This window comes from Tasmannia lanceolata, unplaced genomic scaffold (assembly GCF_043159265.1).
Source record: "Tasmannia lanceolata isolate RefF3 unplaced genomic scaffold, GAP_Taslan_0.1 ptg000023l, whole genome shotgun sequence".
Lineage (NCBI taxonomy): Eukaryota > Viridiplantae > Streptophyta > Magnoliopsida > Canellales > Winteraceae > Tasmannia > Tasmannia lanceolata.
The window spans coordinates 2,658,191-2,683,036 of NW_027518700.1; the positions used below are offsets into that span (position 1 = coordinate 2,658,191).

General features: G+C 38.7%; 1 protein-coding gene across 1 annotated transcript; it reads left to right on the top strand.

Moving 5' to 3' along the window:
- Positions 1 to 11,252: 11,252 nt before the first annotated feature.
- LOC143856409 (glycosyl hydrolase family 81 protein) lies at positions 11,253 to 14,124 on the top strand. The gene has a single exon (XM_077366610.1). It carries the CDS (start codon positions 11,379 to 11,381, stop codon positions 13,833 to 13,835), a length of 2,457 nt encoding a protein of 818 aa, XP_077222725.1. The 5' UTR covers positions 11,253 to 11,378; the 3' UTR covers positions 13,836 to 14,124.
- The last annotated feature ends 10,722 nt before the right edge of the window (positions 14,125 to 24,846 follow it).

Sequence of the window (24,846 nt, forward strand, 5' to 3'; positions counted from 1 at the left end):
AACTACTAAATTGCTTTCTAATCCCCTTCTATGTCTCCCTATTTCTCTCCGTCCCTTCTCATTCAAAACAAAAGTATTCATTATTTCTTTTATCCCAGCTTTGCTATATAACAAAATCAAGAAACTCAAAAACATCATAATTCTTTTTGGGATTTGCTAGCGTCCATCGCGCTGATGGTATGTTGCACTTGACTTCGCGGAAGGCACGTCAGCACGGTCCTTTCGGATTGTTGCCAGCTTTATCAAGTTTTTCCGAGGCCTTCATTGGATTATTTTTAGGTTTTAACTGACCTAGCCATTGCTCCACATGGCATCTTGATGGAACCTAGCTGAACACGCTGGTCGATTTTCTTGAATCCAATACTGCATCCAAATCCAACTTTTCCTCTTTAGATAACTACCAGCCCTATTGTCGGGTTAGTTTTGAATCTTTACTTTAAAGAACTCATAAATCTAATAGAGAGGCATAAGAGTAGCTGGATTGTACTTGGGAATTATGCCTCAGGTATGAGAAAAAAAGAACTCATAAATCTACTATTTTCTACTTATGATGAATTTTTTAGAACTTATGATGATGAATTGTTTAGAACTTCATTATATACTATTCATGCCATGCAAACTGATTGAGAAAGTCATCCGTTTCGTTGAAATAATAGAAGTTGATTCTTTTTATTAAATGAATTCTAAGTATATGTTTTCAATAGTCCTAATTTCGGCCTTAATAAATTGGAATTGGTAATGTTGCTGCTAAAATAAGGAATGAATTATGGCTTTCAATAGTCAAGTCACATTTTCCCTTCCCATCTTTTGCCATTTTCTTGCTTTTGGATTACCATTTGAAAGGCTTTCTTATGTTATAATCACCTGCCTTGCCCCCTTTTAACCTCTCTGGATCAAAATTTCCTTCGTTTATATTCTTTCTGATTGAAATAATAATAACCAGTGTATTTATTTTCCTTTTTTTTTTCGTTAAAGAACAATATTAAGGCTTCATTTTATAACCATTAAGTTTTTTTCATGCCCGCGCATAGCGCGGGGTGCTTTACTCTCTCTCTCTCTCTCTCTCTCTCTCTCTCTCTCTCTATATATATATATATATATATATATATAGAGGAATATGTTCGTGCGCTCAAGCTCTAATAAGGAATGGTGCGCTTGAGTGCACCAATCACATGGGTCCCACAATTTCTGTGAGGATCCAAACCATTCATTTGCAAGGGCCTATCATAGATAGGGTGTGTACCAAAAATCAGCTCCATTGAATCATCCTAACCCCTCCAAAAGTGGAGGGCAAAAATGGGCAGATTTGTGGTCTGTCCATTTTGACCTCCACAAATGGATGGGTTAGGATGATCCTATGGAGCTGATTTTTTGTACACACCCTATCTATGTAAGGCCCTTTCTAGTGAATGCTTTGGATCATCCTAACAATGTGGGCCTCATTGGTTTGAGAGCTCAAGCTCACCATAAGGTTCCAACGCTCAAGCTCACAATCCTTTTCCTCATATATATATATATATATATATGAGAAAACGGTTCCTACACACATGTGTAGAGAGTTCTCTACACACTAGCTTAAAATACAGTGGGGGCCCACATTGTTTGGGTGATCCAAGCCATCCATTTTAAAGGCCCTCACATAGATAGGGTGTCTACAAAAAATCAGATCCATAGGATCATCCCAACCCTACGATTTGTGGAGGTAAAATGGATGTCTTTAAACCTTCACAAATTAGTCCATTTTTTGCCTCCACAGTTCGAATGGTTAGGAGGTTAGGATGATCCTATGGATCTGATTTTTTCTGGACACCCTATCTATGTGAGGGCCTTAAAAATGAATGGTTTGGATCACCCAAATAATGTGGCCCCCACTGTATTTTAAGCTAGTGTGTAGATAACTTATCTACACATATGTGTAGGAACCGTTCTCTCTCTCTCTCTCTCTCTCTCTCTCTCTATATATATATATATATATATATATATATATATATATATATATATGGGGGTTTCACTATTCACTGCTAAGGTGGCAGCGTGAGAGAAAAGGGGTGGATTTTTTGAATTTTTTGAAAATCCTTTTTTTGACTTTTCATTTTTCTCTGAGATTTACAGCATTGCTCTTTTACCATTGACCCCTTTACTGATATCTAACATCTATCTCTATGAGAAATTATTTGAGGGTAAAATCGTAATCTAAATACGAAAAGTACCGACCTGGGTACCTGTCTATGACAATTACGAAAAAAAACTACCAAGGAGAGGTAAGGACATATGACAATGATAAAAGAACTACTTTATATTACGCATGCAGGACACTTGCAAAATATTGACGGATTTCGAGCACCTGGAGAGGAACAACAATTATGGAAACCTCTATCGATTGGAGGGCTAGGATCAACTTATGAAATGATTTTAGGATCAGCCTATATCAATTGGAGGGCTAGGATCAACCTATCGAAATGATTTTACGGGCACAGCCGATTGATGTTGTGTTCATTACATGGACGGTTTGGATCAACATATAACCCGATATAGATCGGAGGGTTCGAATCAACCTATGAAAATTATTTTTGGGGCACAACCTATGTAGACAGTGGCCCATCTAATCGACGGTTTGGTGGTATGGGCCATACCGTACATTTTAATAAAGTGAGGACTGCGATCATCACAATATGGTGCGTTGTGGTATTATAAAATATGGTAGTGAAGACATTAGCACTATATAATTTAAAACCATCGTTGTTACTTGGATGTTCCCACACGGGTCGGGTTCAACCCGAATTTGGGTTGGGTCGAGTTGGGAAAAATCAACCCGAATTGGAAATCGGGTCGGGTCGGGTTGGGCTGTCGGGCAACCCGACCCGACCCGAAACCCGAATTTGGGTTCTATCTCAAGAAGTTCTGCATATGTGTTTTTCTTTTTCAACACTTAAATATCATCCACAGTCCACAATGGACGGTTTGGATAATCCTATGGTGCGGGCCATACCGTACTTTAATAAAGTGACGAGTGTGATCATCAAAATATAGTAGTGCGGATAAAATTTCCCTTTGTTAATTGTTAGTCCCTGTTTGGTTTGGATTTTGAGAACCGATTGTCAATTAAAAACGGATTATTGCTGACTCACTATTGCTTCTCAAAATCCAAAACAACCCGGCTTTAGTTGAGGTCGTCAACAATTTCAACCATATCAAATCGGGTCAACCCGACCCAACCCAACCCGAATTGGAAATCAGGTTGGGTCGGGTTGTGAAATTTGCAGATCGGGTCGGGTCGGGTCGAACCCGGTCGGGTTGGAAATCGGGAACTACTTTTCCTTATTCACTATGTGCGGGTCAAATTACGAAAAGTTTGATCTTACGAATGCAGGACACCTGTAAAAATATTGACGAATTCTGGGCACCTTATGATGTGGTCTGTACAATTCTTTCTCGATCCATGCATCGTACGGTGTTTTTTGCTACATGGGGGTTTCACTATTCACTGCTGAGGTGGCAATAGGAGAGAAAAGGGAAGGATTTTATGAATTTTTAGAAAATTCTTTTTTTGACTTTTTTAAACAAAGGCACGCATTCAACCCACATATTTTCAATCCTACCCCTCCTTTATGCTTTTTAACAAAGGCACCCATTAGAGCCACATAATTTCAATCATACCCCCCTTGTTTATGCTTTTTAAATAAAATAAATCTAATGGGTGATCTTAACCATCAGATTTAAGAGGAGCAACATATTATGGAAACCTCTATAGATTAGAGGGCTAGGATCAACCTATGGAATTGATTTTTGGGGCACAGCCTATTGAAGTTGTGTTCCATCACATGGACGGTTTGGATCAACCTATGATGTGGTTCGTACAGTTCTTGGGCCAAGTACGGGTCCAAGATTCGTGACCCGTAAATTTCCCCGGGTCATTTTGACCTTCCCCGTGTCACCAGGACCCTTATGGGTCGGGTCAAACCCTCCATTTTTTTTCAAAATCCTTCAGAGGAACAACATATTATGCAAACCTCTATAGATTGGAGGGCTAGGATCAGCCTATGGAAATGATTTTATAGGCACAACGTATTGATGTTGTGTTCCATGACATAGACGGTTTGGATCAACCTATGATTTAGTCCGCACAGTCTTGGGCCGGGTACGGGTCCAAGATTTGTGACCCGTAAATTTTTCCGGGTCATTTTTACCTCGCCTGTGTCACCCGGACCTGTACGGTTCGGGTCAAACCCTCCCATATTTTTCAAAATCTTTTTCATGGGCCCGAATATTAATTTCTTCAAATCTTTGAACTGGTCTATCCCCCACAGTTCGTTGGCCCAAAAATTAATTTCTTCAAATCTTTGAACTAGGCAGGCCCCACCTGTATTTTTCAACATTAATTGTACGCACCACCCCATGATCCAAACCTCCATTTCATAATCTTAGCCCTCCGATCTAAATAAAAACTGCATATTACGGAAACCTCTATAGATTGGAGAGTTGTGATCATCCCGTGGAAATGATTTTGGGCCACATCCTGTTTACATTGTGGCCCATCAAATTAATGGTTTCAATGATCCTATGGTGTGGGCTGTGCATTAACATTAAGGCCAAATTTTACGCCCCACCCATATTTTTCAAATGAAGTTTGCAATCAACGCCATAGGATAATCCAGGCCGTCCATTTGATGGGCCGCAATGCAAATAGGTTGTGCCCCCAAAATCATTTCGATGGGATGATCGCAACCCTCTGATCTATAAGGTTTCCGTAATATGAAGTTTCTCTATTGTCTATTATGAGAAGTTAAATATAATTTTCCCCCACTCTCCGTGCATCGCACGGGATGTACCACCTATATATCTATTATAATATAGCTAGATGGGGCGTGGACAGCCTCCCCATCCCGCTTACGATCTACGTGGCAACCTCTAAAATTTTGGTTTGTCTACTATTTTCTCTCTCTAAAGCGCCTAAAATTTCGAGATTACTTGGAGAAAATCTCTCTCTCTCTCTCTCTCTCTCTCTCTCTCTATCTCTTACGTTATAAGTAGGTTTACATAATGTGCCCCTAAAAAATTCGGGTTCCAGTCCATCGGTGAAAAATTCTGAAAATAGAATTGTCACAAATCTACGTGGCAAGTATTTTCTCACGTGTCATTCGTATTTTAAAATTGAATTAACCTTAGCTTAACAAAAATACCACCTATTCCGTTTCAGAAGTTTCTGTTTTGAATTTTATTAATCCTTCAATTTCGCAATTAAAGCTTTAATCTAGCAGTTAATCGCTTGAAGAGAATAGGAAATCTAGGCTTTCCTCGGCCCATATCTCTCGATGGGACTCATGGATCGATGGATTATCCAGGTTACTGATCTTCCATTCTCAAGACCAGATTCATGGCCGGTAGGAGAGAAAGGAAGTGAGGAAGGAGGGTATGTATTGGGTCTCTATGTTTATGAGGAAAATTTTGCAGACATGACGGTACCCCATTGAGAATTTGAGTTTCACATTAGAAATTCAAATTCTAAATTTTATAACAAAACATCTGTTAGTAAACCTAAGAAGTTACAAATCTCTCTCTCTCTCTCTCTCTCTCTCTCTCTCTCTCTCTCTCTCTTCTTAGATCAGATTCTCCCCCAAGGTAAATTTTTAGATATTTCTGTCTATCTTCAATTTTTATTGTATTTTTACCTTCAATTCTTGGTTTCTTCCCTTTTTTGTATTTATATTTCTTTGTTTTTCAATTTACTCTGTATATTTCGTTGTTGCTTTTTCTATGCTGGGCTTCGGCAGATTTTTGCAGGGATTTTCATGCTCATAATTTTCTGTATCCAAATACAGGTTAGACCTACTTATTCTTTTTTTGAAATGGTGGACCTACTTATTCTATGATCCCCAAACCATTTATCAGTTTGGTTTTTCCATGGATCAAAATCTACACCATGGGCCCACTTTTCCTCCATTCATCTCTTAACCCTTCTATGGATCACAACTCATAGAAGATGGCTTGGGTTGGGTTGGGTTAAGGTTGAGAGATTTAGAGGCAAGTTGGGATAGGATTGACCATCTTCAACCCGAGGCTCGGGTTGCGTTTGAAAGAATGCTATCTCCGGTAGGGTTACTCAACCTAATCCAACCCAACCCGAGTTGCACCCTTAATTAATTTTCTTTGTTGCCCCGTGTACCACTAGACCCTGCACTGACCATCTTACACATTGCACTGATACTTGCTCTTTCTATTTGGGGCAGCTGCCATGACACCACGAAGGCACACACAATCACGGGCTTCTTTGTTTGTCAGGATGTCTCAGGTTTAAACCGTTCACCGTTTCAACACCTTATCTATGACTCATGCTAATTTTTGGCTTATTTCTACCTTCCATAGGCTGTAACAAATGGTTATATTTTTTTGTTTTGTAAGTCATGTTAATGTTATATCAAATGTATATAACAGAATTCAGATTCCTCTTATGACTTTATTAGCCCATATGCTACTCTCTTAAACACCCCGTGTATCGCACGGGTTTCCCACTAGTATATATATATATATATATATATATATATATATATATATATATATATATATATATAGCTAGAGAAAAAAAGAATTTCTTTTCTTTTTATCTAGGATTTACACCTCAGCATTACTCTTTTACCATTAACCCCTTTGCTGATATCTAACATCTATCTCTATGAGAAATTATTTGACGGTAAAATTGTAATATACATACGAAAAGTACCGACACAAGGTACATGTCTATGACAATTACAGAAAAAACTACCAAAAAGAGGTAAAGACATATGACAATAACGAAAGAACTACTTTACATTACGCATGCAGGACACTTGCAAAATATTGACGGATTCCGGGCACCTGAAGAGGAACAACAATTATGGAAATCTCTATCGATTTGAGGGCTAGGATCAGCCTATATCGATTGGAGAGCTAGGATCAACCTATGGAAATGATTTTACGGGCACAACCGATTGATGTTGTGTTCCATCACATGGATGGTTTGGATCAACCTATAACCCTCTATAGATCGGAGGGTTCGGATCAACCTATGAAAATTATTTTTGGGGCACAACCTATGTAGGCAGTGGCCCATCTAATGGACGGTTTGGTTCATCCTATGGTAGGGTCATACCGTACATTTTAATAAAGTGAGGAGTGAGATCATCAAAATACGGTGAGTAGTGCCATTATAAAATATGGTAGTGAGGACAATAGCACTTTATATAATTTGAAACCATCATTGTTACTTGGATGTTCCCACACGGGTCGGCTTCAACCCGAACCCAACGGGTTCAACCCGAATTTGGGTGGGGTCGGGTTAAGTTTTTTCGCAAATCAGGTTGGGTTGGGTTGGGTTGGGAAAAATTAACCCGAATTGGAAATCGGGTTGGGCTATCGGGCAACCCGACCCGACCCGAAACCCGAATTTGGGTTCCATCTGAAGAAGTTATGTGTATGTGTTTTTCTTTTTCAACATTGAAATAGTCTCCACAGTTCACATTGGATGGTTTGGATAATCCTATGGTGCGGGCCATACCGTACTTTAATAAAGTGAGGAGTGTGATTATCAAAATATAGTAGTGCGGATAACATTTCCCTTTGTTAATTGTTAGTCCCTGTTTGGTTTGGATTTTGAGAACCTATTGTGAGTTAAAAACTAATTATTTGTGACTCAATATTGGTTCTCAAAATCCAAAACAACCCGGCTTGAGTTCAGGTGGTCAACAATTGGTACCATATCAAATCGGGTCAACCCGACCCAACCCAACCCGAATTGGGAATCGGGTTGGGTCGGGTTGAGGAAATTGCAAATCGGGTTGGGTCGGGTTGAGACCCAAGTTGCATCCCTAACGATGATGAAAAAACTACTTTTCCTTATTCACTATGGGCGGGTCAAATTACGGAAAGTTTGATATTACGAATGCAGGACACTTGTAAAAATATTGACGAATCTTGAGCACCTTAAGAGGAACAACAATTATGAAAACCTCCATAGATTGGAGGGCTAGGATCAGCCTATGGAAATTATTTTCCGGGCACAACCTATTTATGTTGTGCTCCATCACATGGACGGTTTAGATCAACCTATGATGTGGTCTGTACAATTCTTTGTCGGCCCGTGCATCGCACGGGGTTTTTTGCTAGTGTATATATATATATATATATATATATATATATATATATAGCAAAAGAGAAAATGAGAGAATTATTTGAATTTCTTTCAAAATTCTAACAGAATAACACATCACTTTTCTTTTCCTTTTGTTAACAAAGGCCTCCATTAAAGCCTCATATTTTCAACCATACCCCATTCACAATACCTATTTTACCCTTCTTTATGAATTTTATTATACATTTTGTCCACAAAGTCAACATAGTAGCGTTTTTTTTTTTTTGCAAAATTACGGATTTGGTGCATATGTTACATAATACTACGGATTTTTGTAAACAAATTACATAATACTATAGATTCAGGACACCTTTAAAAATATTGACAAATTCCGGGCACCTTAAAAGGAGCAACAATTACGGGCACAACCTATTTATATTGTGTTCCATCACATGAACGACTTGGATCAACCTATGATGTCGTCCGTACAGTTCTTTGTCGGCCCGCCAAAAATCATTTCCATAGGCCGATCCTAGCCCTCCAATCTATAGATGTTTTCATAATTCCTCTTATCTTAAATCGGATGGTCAAGATCACCCTATAATTTTTTAATTAAAAAACCATAAATGAGGGGGGTAAGATCGAAATTATAGGGCTTTAATGGGTGCCTTTGTTAAAAGCATAAAGGAGGGGGTAGGATTGAAATTATATGATTTAATGGGTGCCTTTGTTAAAAGCATAAAGGAGGGGGGGTAGGATTGAAATTATATGAGTTGAATGAGTGCATTTGTTCAAAAAAGTCAAAAAATGTGACGTGTAATTCTCATGTAATTTTCAAAAAAATTGAAAAAACTCTCATCTTCTCATCCCAGCTTATTGTATTATATATATATATATATGAGGAAACTGTTGGTGAGCTTAAGCTCACCAAACTTATGGTGAGCTAGCTTGCCCAATCACATGGGGGCCCACTTTGTTAGGATGATCCAAACCATTCATTTGAAAGTCCCTTACATAGATGGGGGGTGTACCAAAAATCAGCTCCATAGGATCATCCTAACCCCTCCATTTGTGGAGGACAAAAATGGACAGACACAAATCTGCCCCATTTTTGTCCTCCACAAATGGAGGGGTTAGGATGATCCTATGGAGCTGATTTTTGGTACACCCCCTATCTATGATAAGGCCTTGCAAATGAATGGTTTGGATCACTCCCCAAAATGTGGGACCCATGTGATTGGGCAAGCTAGCTCACCATAAGTTTGGTGAGCTTAAGCTCACCAACAGTTTCCTCTATATATATATATATATATATATATATATATATATATATATATATATATATATGTGATTTGTGGCCATTGTTTCGATTTTCTTTTGATTCTTAAACCAGTATCAAGATACCAAATCAAAACCAATTATCAAAAAAATGAATTTCATGGGCAGAGAGATTTACTTGTTTCCTAGAGTTGAATTCAAGCTGATAATGGTGGCCACCTCTTCAAAGGAGAAAAAAATCACACTCTCAAAATGTTCAACTGTTCTTTCATATTATTCAATCTCGATTCATCCAAGTGAAAGAACATATAGAAGTTTGTGGGTATAACAAATAAAAGTTTGTGGGTGGTGTTGTATCAACACCCAGATATCTACAAAGTCCATGCATATAATGTGAGTGGATAGACAGACAGGATCAATTTTTAGGTAGGACAAGTCCTTATAAGGCGAGCCTTGGCGCAACGGTAAGGTTGCTCCTTTATGACATGGTGGTCACAGGTTTGAGTCACGGAAACAACCTATGCAAAGCAAGGGTAAGGCTGTGTACATCTAGCCCTACTCAGACCCTGCAATGGTGGGAGCCTGGTGCACTGGGCCGCCCTTTTACAAGTCCTTATTAAAATAAAATGAGGCATACATGCTGTTACACTATGGCCCCACCTTTGATCAATAGAGACCATTCATCTGATGCGGCTTATGTTGGATCGTCATGGCCATAAAAATCATTTAAATAATTAAATGGTATGTTTGTAGTTTTGGTCTTTGAATGAGGGTCATTGCGAATATCAGTTTATTATAGGGAAGTGATATATTTGCCCCTGGAACAGCCCCCCTCTAGTGTATTTATGACTTCCTTTTTACACTAGAGAGGGCCGTCCCAAGTAAAAAAAAGGGGGCGTATATCACTTCCCTTTTTTGTAATAAAAACATATATTATTGGACATTATGATTGACTTGTTGGTGTGAATTGACCTATTAGATATGGAACACAGGGCCAACCTAGTAAATGGTCCAGATCTATTGATCCTTTGCGGATAGATCATAGATCGAAGAAATCTTCAACAGGAGATAAAAAAACAAGGCCTATCAAATGGACGGTTCAGATCAATCCAAAGTGAGACCCACTATGCCAGCATCATGTGTGCCTCATTTGTGTTACATCGAGGTCATGCCTTAATGAAGTATTCCTCAAAATAGATGAGATACCCCACAAGAATCACTCCCTAAGCATGGTGTTTGCACAATGGTAAAGGTCTCTTGAAATTAAGGAGATACCATACTTGTGAACCTCTACCTCTCTCAATAAAGAGGGATTTGCTAGGGTCCATTGCAAAAGGCATTTCGCGGCTGGTCTGTCGCATGTCAGACAACGCAACTCGTGAATGGAGACAAAAGATGCTAGCATTTCCCCAACAAAAATAGACAAACCAACATTTTTTAAATGAAAATAGACCTTTATTTTCAGCTTATATTCACAAACCAATTCAAGCATGCTCTTCATTTATCAATTGGTAGCCAAGTAAAATAAAGGGTTTTCTTCACTCAAAAGCTTTCTTCCCTTCAGTGCAAATTCTCTTGTGTCCAAAGGACTCTATTGACTAGCCTTTGGAACTATAATCATTACCTTTATATCCATCAAACCCAAGCTTAAAATAAATTATCCTCTCTTTACATAACAACCCTAATCCCAAATTCCAAATCTTAGGTCTAGGGTCTGGGATTTAGGTTAGGGTTTAGGGTACATTTCCATAGCTTAGTTCAAGCATTAAACCCCCTAATCTACAATTTCTCCCTACCATATTCAACCAAGAACCCTCATTTTATGAAATATGAATCCCCCCTTGATATAAAACTCTAACCACTTTCTCATTAAACCAAGGCCCTAAGCTAGGTTCCTTGCCTCCCACACAACAAAAACCATTTTTGTCCATCCTTTCCTTTGAATCAATCCCTTCTCCCTTGATCAAGACTCAAAACAAACCTTGCCACCGCCACAATGCCAAATACTAACTTCTCATTAACATCTTCATCACCAATCCAAATTTCTACCATCCCATCAACAATTCCCCTTCCACCTCCAACCTGCTCCAATCCATTCCAGTTTTTAAAGATCTCCTTCCTCTGTCTCCCAACAAAATCCAATATAAAAATTCCATGCCCACATCATTCCTATGACCAAATTTCAAAACTGTTAACAGTCTTAGTCAACCACCCCCCCTTCCCAACCAATTCCCTCCACCTCCTCACCCATCTCTACAAAATGAATAAAAAACTCAAAAAAATCAAAACCCTTCTCTCCAAAAGCTTTAAGAAACTCCCCAGACTCTCAAAACGACCAAATCAAAAAACCCCTAATCAAAGCCCCCCAAATCAAGGCCCCCCAAATCGCCCTGAACCCACCTCCACCATGCCACCACCAGCAAAACCCACTAGTCCTTTCCTCTTCCCTAAAACACCATCATCTATTATCCCTGACCCAACTGTTTTTTTCTCCCCTCACCTCCTCTCTTCCCCTCTCCCCACAAACTCATTCTTCCAAAACTTTGTTCTAAAAAATGGTGACCAACCTGAATACATCCACCCTTATCTCATCAAAACCTCATCCTCCTCCCTTTCCCTCTCATACCCATCTCGTTTCTCCACATCATCTTTCATATACCAAACTTTCACCCCTGATCTTACCATTTCCGCCCCCCAAAACACAACCCCCACAAACCATATAATCTCCTCCTTCAATGATCTAAGTCTAACCTTAGATCTTCCCCCTAGTCTCAAATTCTTCCTAGTCCGGGGCAGCCCTTACTTAACCTGCACCACCACAACCCCCACCCAACTTTCAATCTCAACCGTCCATGCCATCCTCACCCTCTCATCCAACCCTTCACTCACCAAACACACCCTTACACTCAACAACAATCAAACCTGGATTTGTTACTCCTCCTCCCCATTGAATCTGACCCAATCCACCTCTCTCCTCACAATCTCCAATTTCTCAGGCGTACTCCGATTCGCCGTGGTCCCACAACCCGACCCGCTTTACGAAATCGTCCTTGATCGATTCAGTTCTTGCTACCCAATCTCAGGCAATGCTGAATTTACCAAACCATTTTGTCTCCAATACAAATGGGAGAAAAAGGGTTGGGGAGATTTGCTCCTCCTTGCTCATCCTCTTCATGTTAGGCTTCTCTCTGATGAGGGGGATGTCGCGGTCTTGGAAGAATTCAAGTACAATAGTATTGATGGAGAACTAGTCGGCGTTATTGGAGATTCGTGGGTATTGAAAACAGACCCAATTTCAGTTACTTGGCATTCAGTTAAAGGGATCAAAGAAGAATCATATATGGAAATTGTGTCTGCCCTTACAAAAGATGTGGAGGGGCTAAAATCTAGTCCCATAACAACATCATCATCTTACTTTTATGGAAAGGCGATTGCCAGGGCGGCTAGATTGGCATTGATAGCAGAGGAGGTTTGTTATCCTGATGTGATTCCTGTTGTGAGACAGTTTTTAAATGACTCAATTACTCCGTGGTTAGATGGAAGTTTTAATGGGAATGGTTTTTTGTATGATCCCAAATGGGGGGGGATTGTTACTAAACAAGGGTCTTTAGATTCTGGCGCGGATTTTGGATTTGGAATATATAATGATCATCATTACCATTTGGGTTACTTTCTTTATGGGATCGCAGTGCTTTCGAAGATTGATCCAGCTTGGGGGAGAAAATATAGGCCTCAGGCCTATTCAATGATGGCGGATTTTATGAACTTGGGTCGGCATTCGAATTCGAATTATACACGTCTGAGGTGTTTTGATATGTGGAAATTGCATTCTTGGGCAGGAGGGCTGACTGAATTTGCTGATGGGCGGAATCAGGAGAGCACTAGTGAGGCTATAAATGCTTATTATTCTGCGTCGTTGATGGGTTTGAGCTATGGGGATTCCCATCTTGTAGCCATTGGATCGACAATGGCAGCAATGGAGATTAAAGCGGCACAAACATGGTGGCATGTGAGAGAGGGGGAGGGCAGGTATGAAGAAGAATTTAGTAGGGAGAATAGGGTGGTGGGAGTTTTGTGGGCTAATAAGAGAGATAGTGCGCTTTGGTTTGCGCCTCCTGAGTGGAGGGAGTGTAGGTTGGGAATTCAGGTATTGCCATTGTTGCCAATTACTGAGATTGTTTTTTCTGATGTTGGGTTTGTGAGGGAATTGGTGAAATGGACTTTGCCAGCTTTGAAGAGGGAGGGTGTTGGGGAAGGATGGAAGGGATTTGCGTATGCTATGGAAGGGGTGTATGATAAAGAGACGGCGTTGGAGAAGATCAGGAGCTTGAATGGATTTGATGATGGGAATTCGCTCTCGAATTTGCTGTGGTGGGTTCATAGTAGAGGTGATGGGGATGAGGAAGGACATGGAGGAGGAAGACTTTGCTTGTTTGGCTACTATTGTCATTGAAGGGGATTGTTGCTTCTTTTTTTTCTTTTTTTTTTCCTGTTTATAGATTTGCTTTTCTGTTTATGGGTTATGGGACTTGAATAAAGCTGTGAAGGTATTCGGGGAACAGTGAGATGGTGAATTAGAACCTGTTACTGAAATTACCAAGGTGGGTAGCTTCTCCAAGTGATAAAAATGGAAATCTAAGTAGTTATTTGCTAGTTTGGCTGGTATTGAAAATGAAAAGTTTGGGTGTTTGCATACCGTGTGATTCTATTTTGTTATATACTTAATTTAAATTGAACAGTTATGAATGGGTTCTTAGGGAGGAAATGAGGATAAAAAGAAAGACCAAGAAGACCTATATTTAAGCAATTTAAGTTGGGATATGAAGGATATATTTGTTTATGTATATGACTGCATTGATCATCATTTGACTTGTACAGAAAAAATTCTCACAGAAGTAGAGAATTGTGGGTTCAGAGGGAGTTAATAAAAAAGACTGATTGCTATTGTGTCATGGTGCTAAAAGAAATCAAACAAAATATTTGATTATATTGCCATTTGGCCATCTGCATGAAGTTTTGAACTTGACAAAGACTGTAAATACATGTTCCTCTGAAGCTCTATGGGTGCTATTGCACTCCTCAACCATACTCTCAAGTCCCATTTAAAAGAATGCTGTGGATTTTAAAATGGAGGCATTGTTTGGATCCTTGGAACCAAGGTTCAAAAGAAGCTGTTAACATTATTACAAGCAGGGACTATGCTGTTAATAACATGTTCTTTTTCTGTTATACAAATTTTCCTCCAGGAAAACGTGTTTCTGGGGCAATTCTTGGAACCTTATGTATGTACTCGAAATCCGATCTCATCTGCCGGAGTTCTTAAAAGGATCGGGTAGATCTAGCAAGGACGAGTCACTGACATGAATTTGTTGAACTGCATCAGCATCAGTTTTATTTGCAGCTCCAATGCCAATTACCAATTCAGTTCAATATCAAAGCTCTGTCAATTTATTGGCCACGGTATTTTTAGAAGCTTTGTCCTTAGCAACAGCTTATGTTTTTTTTTTTTGGAAAAGTAACAATTTTATTAATGATGCGAAAATCGGGTTACATCTATTGTCCCACTCATGATAACATCAGCAATGCCAAACCCAAATTTGTATACAGTTAAGAACACGACCCCTTTCCCAAGATTGCAAAGCTTGAGCAAATTACCCGAGAGATCCCCGCCCCGCTAAGCCCAGCCACTGACTAGTGTTGGAACTCATTTAATATTAAATACTAGTGGCAAATTCCTGCACTGTTTTTGAAGTGGTAGCCATCAAGGGGAAATAGTTGAACCAATTGGTTCTGAAATGCTAGTCTTACTCAATCCCCATTTTCACCTGAAATATAGTGAGCTTTAAGCTTTCATGTCTGCTCAAGAGCTGGGGAGAAATTCTCCGCAAGCATTTGGCACAGTGTGTTAATTCATCTATGAATCATATTTGAAGACCCTGTCAATCACAAGCATAAGCCTTTGGTCACTATGGGAGGTTTGGGATCCAGGTTTGAGTACTGTACTTCAATGGATAGCGGATTTGGGATCTTTTATTGCACCCAAATGAAACTTTACAAGACAACAAACTACTGACATTTGTACAGCGAAACGGATGGAAAGTGAAGAGCATAGATGTATGTGAAATCCAGTATTACAGAAAACTCTTTTACAATTAGACCCTGATAACTTTTCACTTCTCTTTAATTCCTACAAAACATTCCATTTATGGAATTACATGAACATTTACAACAACAATCATTGCTTGAAGTTTATAAACCCAAAAATCATTTAGCTCAAAATATGACCCCACCCATCCAAAAACAAACCTCAGGACCATCAGGAAGTTCAGGATATAATGTAAAGTTGCTATGACAATGAGGTTTCAAGGATGGAATGCAGTACTTCTTGGTGTTCATGTGGAAACACTGTCAACATGGATGTAAAAGCTGTAGGGTCATTGGTTGCTTTAAATTATGTATTGGGCCACACATCCCGGTCAACATTTCTTCATAGGCAAGGTCACCTCTAGCAATTAGTATCTGTTTCATTGAGAAAAAGTAGACAGGTAAGTAATAGTTTAGATATTTTACTGGTAGTAAAGCACTGAAATCAACCAACCTCAGCAAGTACTGAAAGTATGCTGGGAAAATTCGGCCCAACAATAATGCATCCAACCCGGATAGTTGAAACTTGCGAGCTTGGAGGCAGTAAATTGACACGAAGTTCTCAATATTTTCAATATGTAATCTCGATATACCTCGTCACCATAAAGAAAAGTAGTGGATGCACAAATTTGGGTTCCTATAGATCATTTTTAATGTGGAGATAGCTAAGCCAAACTGGAAGGATCTGCAAAACATTCTAAGTGAGGGAGGCTCATTGTGAGCGCCTGTTCAACAGTTTGCTTTTTGTGTAAGTGCTGCATTTGCATGCACTTCATCTACATTCAGATGTGAATTTCTATGTTTTTTTTAATTACATCGAAGAGAAAAATACATTTACTTGGATACGAGTATTCTGAAGAGCAAGGACAATTTCCTTGTTAAAATGTTTGTGTCAATTCTGAATCAAAGTCTATACAAACCTGACTGATTGCATTGAGAGCTGCCTACCATACTCTGATACGAGGATCACCAAATGGAACCAATATCATATTTACAACAGATTAAAGACTGCAAGTTATAACCTGCATATGATAGAGATAAAAAATGAGAACCAAATAGCTTCCAGTTATTTACTTCAAAGAAAAGATAGAAACCATCACCTTTTGACAGCCTATAGTCAAGGTTATTCAAAATGTGATGAGTGCAGCATGCCGCTTCCTCCAGTCAAGGTTAGAAAGGAAGAATTTGAGAAGCGATTGGGAGTATTAATTTGCCACCCAGGGAATTAGAGGTAACGCAAGCCCTCTTGTACTTCTTCATAATTGGTGAAAACACTAGCACTCGCATCCTTCACGTATGCATCATGCCATAAAGCATTCTCTTCAATGGCAACTAAAAGGTTGACCAGCGAAAAAATAAAATAAAATCTTATGATGGACTTGTGTTAGATAGAATTAAAAATGAAGACAGAATGTTAGGCCACCAAGAATCAGCATGTGCATAAGATGAGTGTAGCGGAGATGCGAATGCTTAGATGGATGTGCGGCCACACAATGTTAGATAGAATTAAAAGTGAAGACATCCGTAAAAAGGTGCGGGTGTCACCAATTGAGGAGAAGATGAGACAGCACCGCTTTAGATGGTTTGGGCATATCCAATGTAGGCCTTTGGATGCTCCAGTGAGAAGAAGTGACTCGTGCCAAGTTGATGGAGTAAAAAGAGGTAGGGGTAGACCGAAAACAACTTGGGTAGAAACAGTGAGGAAAGACTTGATGGCTAGGAACATAACAGAGAACATGACCTTGGAGAGGAGGGAATGAAAGACAATGATCCATGTAGACGAATCCAACTAGTGTCAGGATTAGACTTAGTCAATTTGAGCCTGGTAGATTCTTTCACCTTCTTCATGAAATTTTCTAAAGGATTCATTAGACGACCCCAACTAGTTTGGGACAAAGGCTTAGTTGAGTTGAGTTGAGTATGGACTGGGGAAGCTTCCTCGATCATTCCTGATGCAAAGCCCCTGGCCTCTGCAGGAGCCAATAGAAATCCCACCGCAAGATTCCTTGTTCCATCTACTCATTGGAACTTCGGCGATATTAATCCTAAAACTCGAAACTTAATCCAATTGTTGAGAAGAAACCACAGTGATATATCTGAAACTTCGATTTATGCTTCCTGTGCAAGATTCTCAGCATGGACATCAAGTGAACAAGTCGGCATCTGAAAGCAAGTCATGAAACATGTATCCCTGTTTTGAGGATTCCAGTGACTCTACAAAAATTGCAATAGCATTAATTGTTGCTAAGTGAACTTGGCCACACATAGATGGGGCAAGACCTTGACAGAATAAGTCATCAATCAAAGGAAGGTGCTCATGCAACTTTGAAGTAACATGATGTTCAAACTGCCCCAGCATAAGGAATGCCTTTCCTATCACGGAATAATTTTCATAATTAATGTATTCATGCAAGAGAGTAAGTGTATCTTGGCTTGAGCTTGTGCAGCATTACTCAGTTTTGTCCAAAGATTAATATTTTTCTGAAGGAGTACGTATCCGATAGATCTTGACCTGGCCTCTGAGCCATGTTGCAAAATATGGAGAAGTTTCATTAATCAAGTTACGGGTGTTTCTGCTTTGCAGACAGAGAAAAGATGCTCAGCTTGAGCCCATGACTCACTATAAGCACTCATAAGATGATCTATAATGTATTTGAAAGAGGTTCCATCGACGCCGAGAAGTATCTGAACCTGAGCATCTATGTGAATGGAGTAGTGGAAGATGGAAATGTAGGGCTGCCATTTAAGGATATGTTATGGAGAGAGATAGCATCATCACATAATTTCTTCCTAATATAATGGGTATCCCATTCTATGAGGTTCTCATATTCATGAAGAACTTGACTTGACACAATCTTACATGCACTAGTAGCATCACTATAATGAAATCAAAATAAATACAGATTTCACTTTTATAAGTCAGCAACACTAATGCCACAGCTAAAAATACAAACAACAACAACAAAAAAAACAAGAAACCACATTGCTAGCTACCCCTTTTTAGATCCCTCGAAAAGAAAACAACCCAAAAACTAAAAAAGCTAAAAAAACTGAACAGCTAGAGTTTTCTTGCAAAGGCATTCATCTCATTCCCTCCCTCTTCTGCTTCACTAATACATTTCTTATGTAAAATCTTTACAATGCCCCAAGCAACATGACGTGTCTCCAAAATTTTCTATAGTGAGCTGAAGGATATCAGCAAGATAAGATGTGACTAAAAATACAAGAAAAAAAATAAAATGTGGGTTTTCACTGTAGTTACTGCAATTAAACAAGTATCAAGGAAATTGGGGGAAACTAAAGGTAGTTAGTAGTCTGTTCACAGTTATTGGAACCCCTCTCATCCATGGGCCCATTTTTTTTTGGACAGTTAAGCTGGGGTTTAGCCGACTCCAACTAGTTTGGGACAAAGGCTTAGTTGAGTTGAGTTGAGTAAGCTAGGGTTTAACAGCCTGTCCCAAGGCGGGATAAAGGAGGAGGTTTGGCGTTAGGTTGGCAGCCGGCCGTAAACTGTCACTTTTCTATAAAACGTATCCTATAAAAAATTAACTGGGGCGTATCACCTTCTTCATGAAAATTTTCTAAAAGATTCATTAGCCGACCCAACTAGTTTGGGACAAAGGCTTAGTTGAGTTGAGGTAAGTTGGGATTTGGAGGGGACACCTCCCCCCCCCCCGCAGTTTATTAGAATGATAAAGATGATATAATCAGCCTACAAACTCAAACCCTATCACAAGAATAGGGGTACAGACCAAGAGAACAATGACAAGATCTATCTAACCTTAGATGTATTATCTAAGGAAAGAAATTGAAAAACTCCTAGTAACTAAGGGCATCTATCATCCTCTTACTCAACTTCCTGGCTCTTCTGCAAATTCTTACCTACCTCCTCTCTTCATTTTCTTGAGGCTTGCGAGCGATATGATTTATGTGGGCCGATTTTTGACCTGATACTAACACTTATTGCACTGAATGACAATCCTATCGACCCCATCAATGAATTCTTGTCACCAAGTGTGTGAATTTCCTTTGGACTACCCACTCCAAGGCCACTGATCGGATAGATAGGATAATCAAGCCAAGTAATTTTTTGGATTTTTGGCCATCCATGATGTCTTCCGGTGATTGACCAATTACAATCACCATATAACCAAAAAGATACTTAACTAAAACTGGGTCACAAGGAAAGAAATATTTTGATAATAAACAAAAGATTTTTAACTCAAAGTGCCAAACCCAAACATTAGTAGTGATATTTAACTACACTGTCAAAGTGAATAGGGAAATGATATCAGCACAACCATGTATTAATGATTGCCCAAACTCAGTTTCTCTTTTCTTATCTAATTGGCTTGAGAGAGCTTTTTGGAAACTGCAATAATCTTTAACAGTTCTTTAAATAATAAAAGACAAGATGGGTTAGTGTAATCATTAAAACATGGTTGTGCTGATATCATTTCACAAGAGAATATACCCATAAAAAAAATCATATTTTGATCTTATGAACACCAAACTGTTGGTACCCATAATTTCATAGAACAATGAAACTAACACTCAATTCAAGACCAAAAATCTTTTTCTTTTCTTTTTTTCAAAAGAAGAGCGAAATTGAGTTATTTTTAAGGGTTTTCTGACTAATTTTGTGATGTTTCTGCATTTTACTGCAGCATCCATATGGGATACAAAAGGAAATATAGATGATATTGTGACTTATGTACAACATAGTGGAAAAAGCTGGAACATCTGAGTTTCAGCTTATTTCAACCTTAGACTGAGATTCTCATGTTCTTGGGATCTTGAAGGCAAGCTTCCAATAAAGGGAACTGCTCTTTAAATTGCTTTGGGAGTTATATATTAGGGTATTGAAATAGGGAAACTGAGAGAGGGAAGGGTGGGCCCCAATCTCAAGATATTAGGATCTAGTTGGCCAAACTACATTGTGACCTACAAAATCAATGGTCCTGATCATCTTACATATGTGCAACACATAAGATAGAGTCATTAGTGACAAGGAACTCAAGAAATTATATAATTGGGAGGAATGAAGTGATTATTTAATTAAAAAAAGGAAAAAAAAATATAGAAGAATTTATGATTGTTTAATTAAAAATTAGGAAAATACAAAAATGAAGAATTTCAAAAGGGACCCACCAACATATGTCACTTGTTTTGTCACATGGGTGGGCCCCATCAGAGAGCACCTAGGCCTCTAAATACCTCTTTCTCATCCAATATGATCAAAATTACGGTGCAATTTAGGACCAGGTTGGGTTAAGCTTTCGCTAAAAGATGAATTAGAATCAATCAGAACCCAATCCAATTTTATAGTAAAAGTTAATACGGCGCTTGGAAGAGAGAGTTAATTAATCTCGCGTCCGGGGAGATAACCCCAAGAACAACAGAAATATAGGGGAAGAAGAATATTATTTTTCATTCGTTGATATCTTGAAAATGACAATTACATGCTTAATAAAAGATCTCTTCTACAGCACTTTCCTACTAAAAGAGAATCGTAATAAAGCTAAATAAAGAAATAGCTAATAACAATGAAGATTCTTACTAAATATCTAAAAATTAAATAATTATTAAATAGTAACTAATAGATATTATTAGAGGATTAAATAGTAACTGGCAGATTATTGCTAATTATTAAATAAGATCATATCAAAAGCCCAACCCGGATTCTCAAAAATTGACCCAAGTTGCACCCTGACCAAAATGCCTCTATCTCATGAAAAATGAGATAGGGGTACTTGGATCATTTTACCATTTGGAAATATGGGTTTTATAATCCTAGATTTTATAAACTATAACCTAGATTTTACAATCCTATAAAGTCCAGGTTTAAGCTTATAAAATCATTGTTTTGGCTTCATAGAGGCACTCTGCTCATCTTTCCTTAGATATGAGCATTTTAGTCAATTTTTTTTTATGAGATATGAGTGGATATTGAGAGGACACTCTGATTGTATGGAGCAAAGTGAGTGCATTAAATTTGTGTAGTCATGGATAGATCACTTTGACATGGTTATAGTGTTCTTTTTTAACTTTGGGAAAAGAAAAGCAGCACTAACTTATGCTCCCACTTTATCATCCTATATCTCAAAAGTATTGTTCTTGCTTTGATTTTTCCCATCAACCTTGTATTAACCCCTTCTTCATATCCACCTTTCTTCAAAATCAGAATATTGTCGATTTTTAGGAATTTTGGTTGAGCTTTTGCCATAAAATTGAGTCCATTTTTAAGAATTTAGTTGAGCTTTTGCATAAAACTCAACCAGACCAAACCCAAATTGCACCCTATCTCCGGTCCATCATCAGTGAAAAGATCCCATTTAATCAATCGCTTAGCACCAAAGAAACCGAAAACAAAAGTTTCCTCCCTCCATTTGTCACTTATTTTTAAATTTACAAACTTAAATCTCTTGGAATGAGAGAATGATTCATTGGATAAAATGGTATTACACTGAGATTAGATCTATAATCTACATCAACCCACATTTTCTTATGGATGGGTTATCAATGGTCATCTTTTAGGCTGTCAACCAATACAAAAAGCAATGGTTGGCAAATAAGCTATTGATTGGGTGGTTAGGATCATTACAACAAGGCGATTCCACACTGGCCCATGGAATCTGTGGTGGTGGTATATAGTTTATACATTGAAATTTTGTGTATACACTAGCAGGATAATTGCTCCAATAGGATATCATTGGTTATGATTTTGAGAACGATTTAGGTCATGGTGAAGATGAAAATTTTGAGCTTAAATAGATATTAGTTATTTAAGTGCTCGGACATTACCATTTATCCTTTTTTCCCATATCCATCGTGAAGGAAAGATTTCATTGTAATTTTCGTAGCTTAAATCATGGGAAATGATATTTACGCCCCTTTTGATCACCAGGGACACCCATTCACAGTGTACGAAGCAATCAAAACCCCTGAATTTTTCTGACATCAAGTACATTAGGCACCTTTTTGTCATTGATACACTGACACTGGGTGTCCCTGGTGATCAAAAGGGGCGTAAATATCACTTCCCTAAATCATGATGAAGACAAAAATTTAGAGCTAAGAAAGTGATTAGTTATTTAGGTGCTTGAACTTTACCTTTTTTTTTTTTTTTTTTGAATGGCATAGAATAATAATGATGGGAAAAGAAACACGGGAAAAACCCCGACGATCAAGAAGATCAACGCAATACAAACCAAATCACAAAACTAATACAAGAAAACGCATCGAGGGGGAGGAAATCAAAGACTTCCAAAGTCGACCTCGAGCAACCATCCCTTGCTAGCCTATCGGCATCAGAGTTTGCTACTCTCCTTAAATGATGATATGAAATGTTGGAGCCTCCCACCGAGTCGGATATTTCATCAATCCAACAGGCAAACTGCCACGGATGAGATGCTCTACCCTCTACCCACTTCATCACATTTAAAGAAACGCCCTCCACTATTACTCTTTCTAAGCAATCTTTCTCCAACATCCTTATTCTTTGGTGTACCGCCGTCATCTACATCTCATTAGCATTGGCATTGGTGACTCCAATAGGGCTAAAAAAAGCCCATATATTATTGTCATCTTCATCTCTTAGGACGCCGCTTATCCCCAACGCCCTTGGGTTTCCCATGCTTGAGCCGTTAAAGTTCAACTTTAGGAATCCGCTGCTTGGAGGCTCCCACACCTGATCAATCACCAGCTTCGCCTCCCTACTATTACACCACATTGCCCATTTTTCCATAATTTATGAGCTAAAACAAATTGAAAGCTAGGCAAGGCTTTGATCCAAGCAATTGTAAGCGCAATGACTTTTATGTAGAGAAAATGAGGGGATTTCACAAATCCTCTGAACACCCTAGCATTCCTCTCTTCCATAAAACCCACATTACCGCTAAGTTGCTAAACAATATCACCTTCCACAAAATCTTACCTTTCCTCCCCAAGATACCAAAGACTAGGGGTGGTTATTCGGTTATAACCGAACCGATAAAAAATTCAGTTAGTTCGGTTAACCAAATAGTGTGAGAAAAAGAAGAAAAACAACAAAATCTCAGTTCGATCGGAGGGCTAGGATCATCCAATCGAAATGATTTTTTTTAGCACACTATAATTAAGTTGTGATCAATCAAATGGACGGTTTTGATCATCCTATGGAGTGCCCATATAGAACTTTTTTTTTAAAAAAAAATAATGGTTTTTATCAAAATTTCAGTTATTTCGGTTAACCGAATTTTTTTGAGATAACTGAATAACCGAATTTAAAAAAAAAAACCGAAACCGAACCGAATAATGAACACCCCTACCAAAGACCATCTGTCTAGAAGCTGTGAAAGTTTGGATGGAAAAACCCATGATATACCAAACCTTTTAAGAATTCTACTCCACACATACCTTGCCGTTTTACGGTGGAGGAAGATGTGATTGACCCTTTGCCCTGCTTCTACACACAATGTGCAGTGGCCTATGATCCACATATGTCTATGTCGGAGGTGATGACAGTGAGGATTTAATATTTTATGAAATATCAAACCCTGTGCTTTGAGGATTTAATAGCAAATAATCCAGACAAGGGCTGTTTCCTATATTCCATTTAGGTGACTAAAGTGAATTTAGGAGATTAGGGACAATGTTAATCCCCTTTGAAAAATTATTCCTCTTGTTTTGTTGGGAAAAATCTTCCTTTTTTTTTTTTAATTAGTAAATATGGATAGGGAATTGACATCTTCAATATTTGATAATGACACTAATCTCTTCAATCAACATCTAATCAGGAAAGCACTAAAAAAAAGTGAGGAGTGCCATTATCAAGATATGTGAGTGTGGATATCAGATCCAAGACTTATTCCCTTATTTTTATGTCACTGATTGACAGCTGGCCAAGACATGGAAAGATGTAGCATAAAATATTTCTCTAGATCCAAGACTTTTTATATGATGCCCCCAAGTATGTGTACCTATTATAAAATGGGAAATGAGATATTCTCCCCCTTTTTGTACTTGGGACAGCCCACTGTGGTGTAGAAGAGTAGTCATAAACACATATGCTAGATGGGACTGTCCCAAGTAAAAAAGGAGGCCAATATAGTAGAGCCCACAATTTCCAATGCTACATACCATTCATTTGTTAGGCCCTAATGTAAATATTAGGGCCGCAACTCGGGTCGGGCGGGTCGGGTTTTGGAGAACCCAACCCTACCCGAGAAATATCTAGGGTCGGGTCGGGTCGGGTTTTTTTTCGGAAAACCCACGATTCCCAAACCCGGTCTTACCCATGATAAATCTCGGGTCGGTTCGGGTTGGGTCGGGTTTTTTCA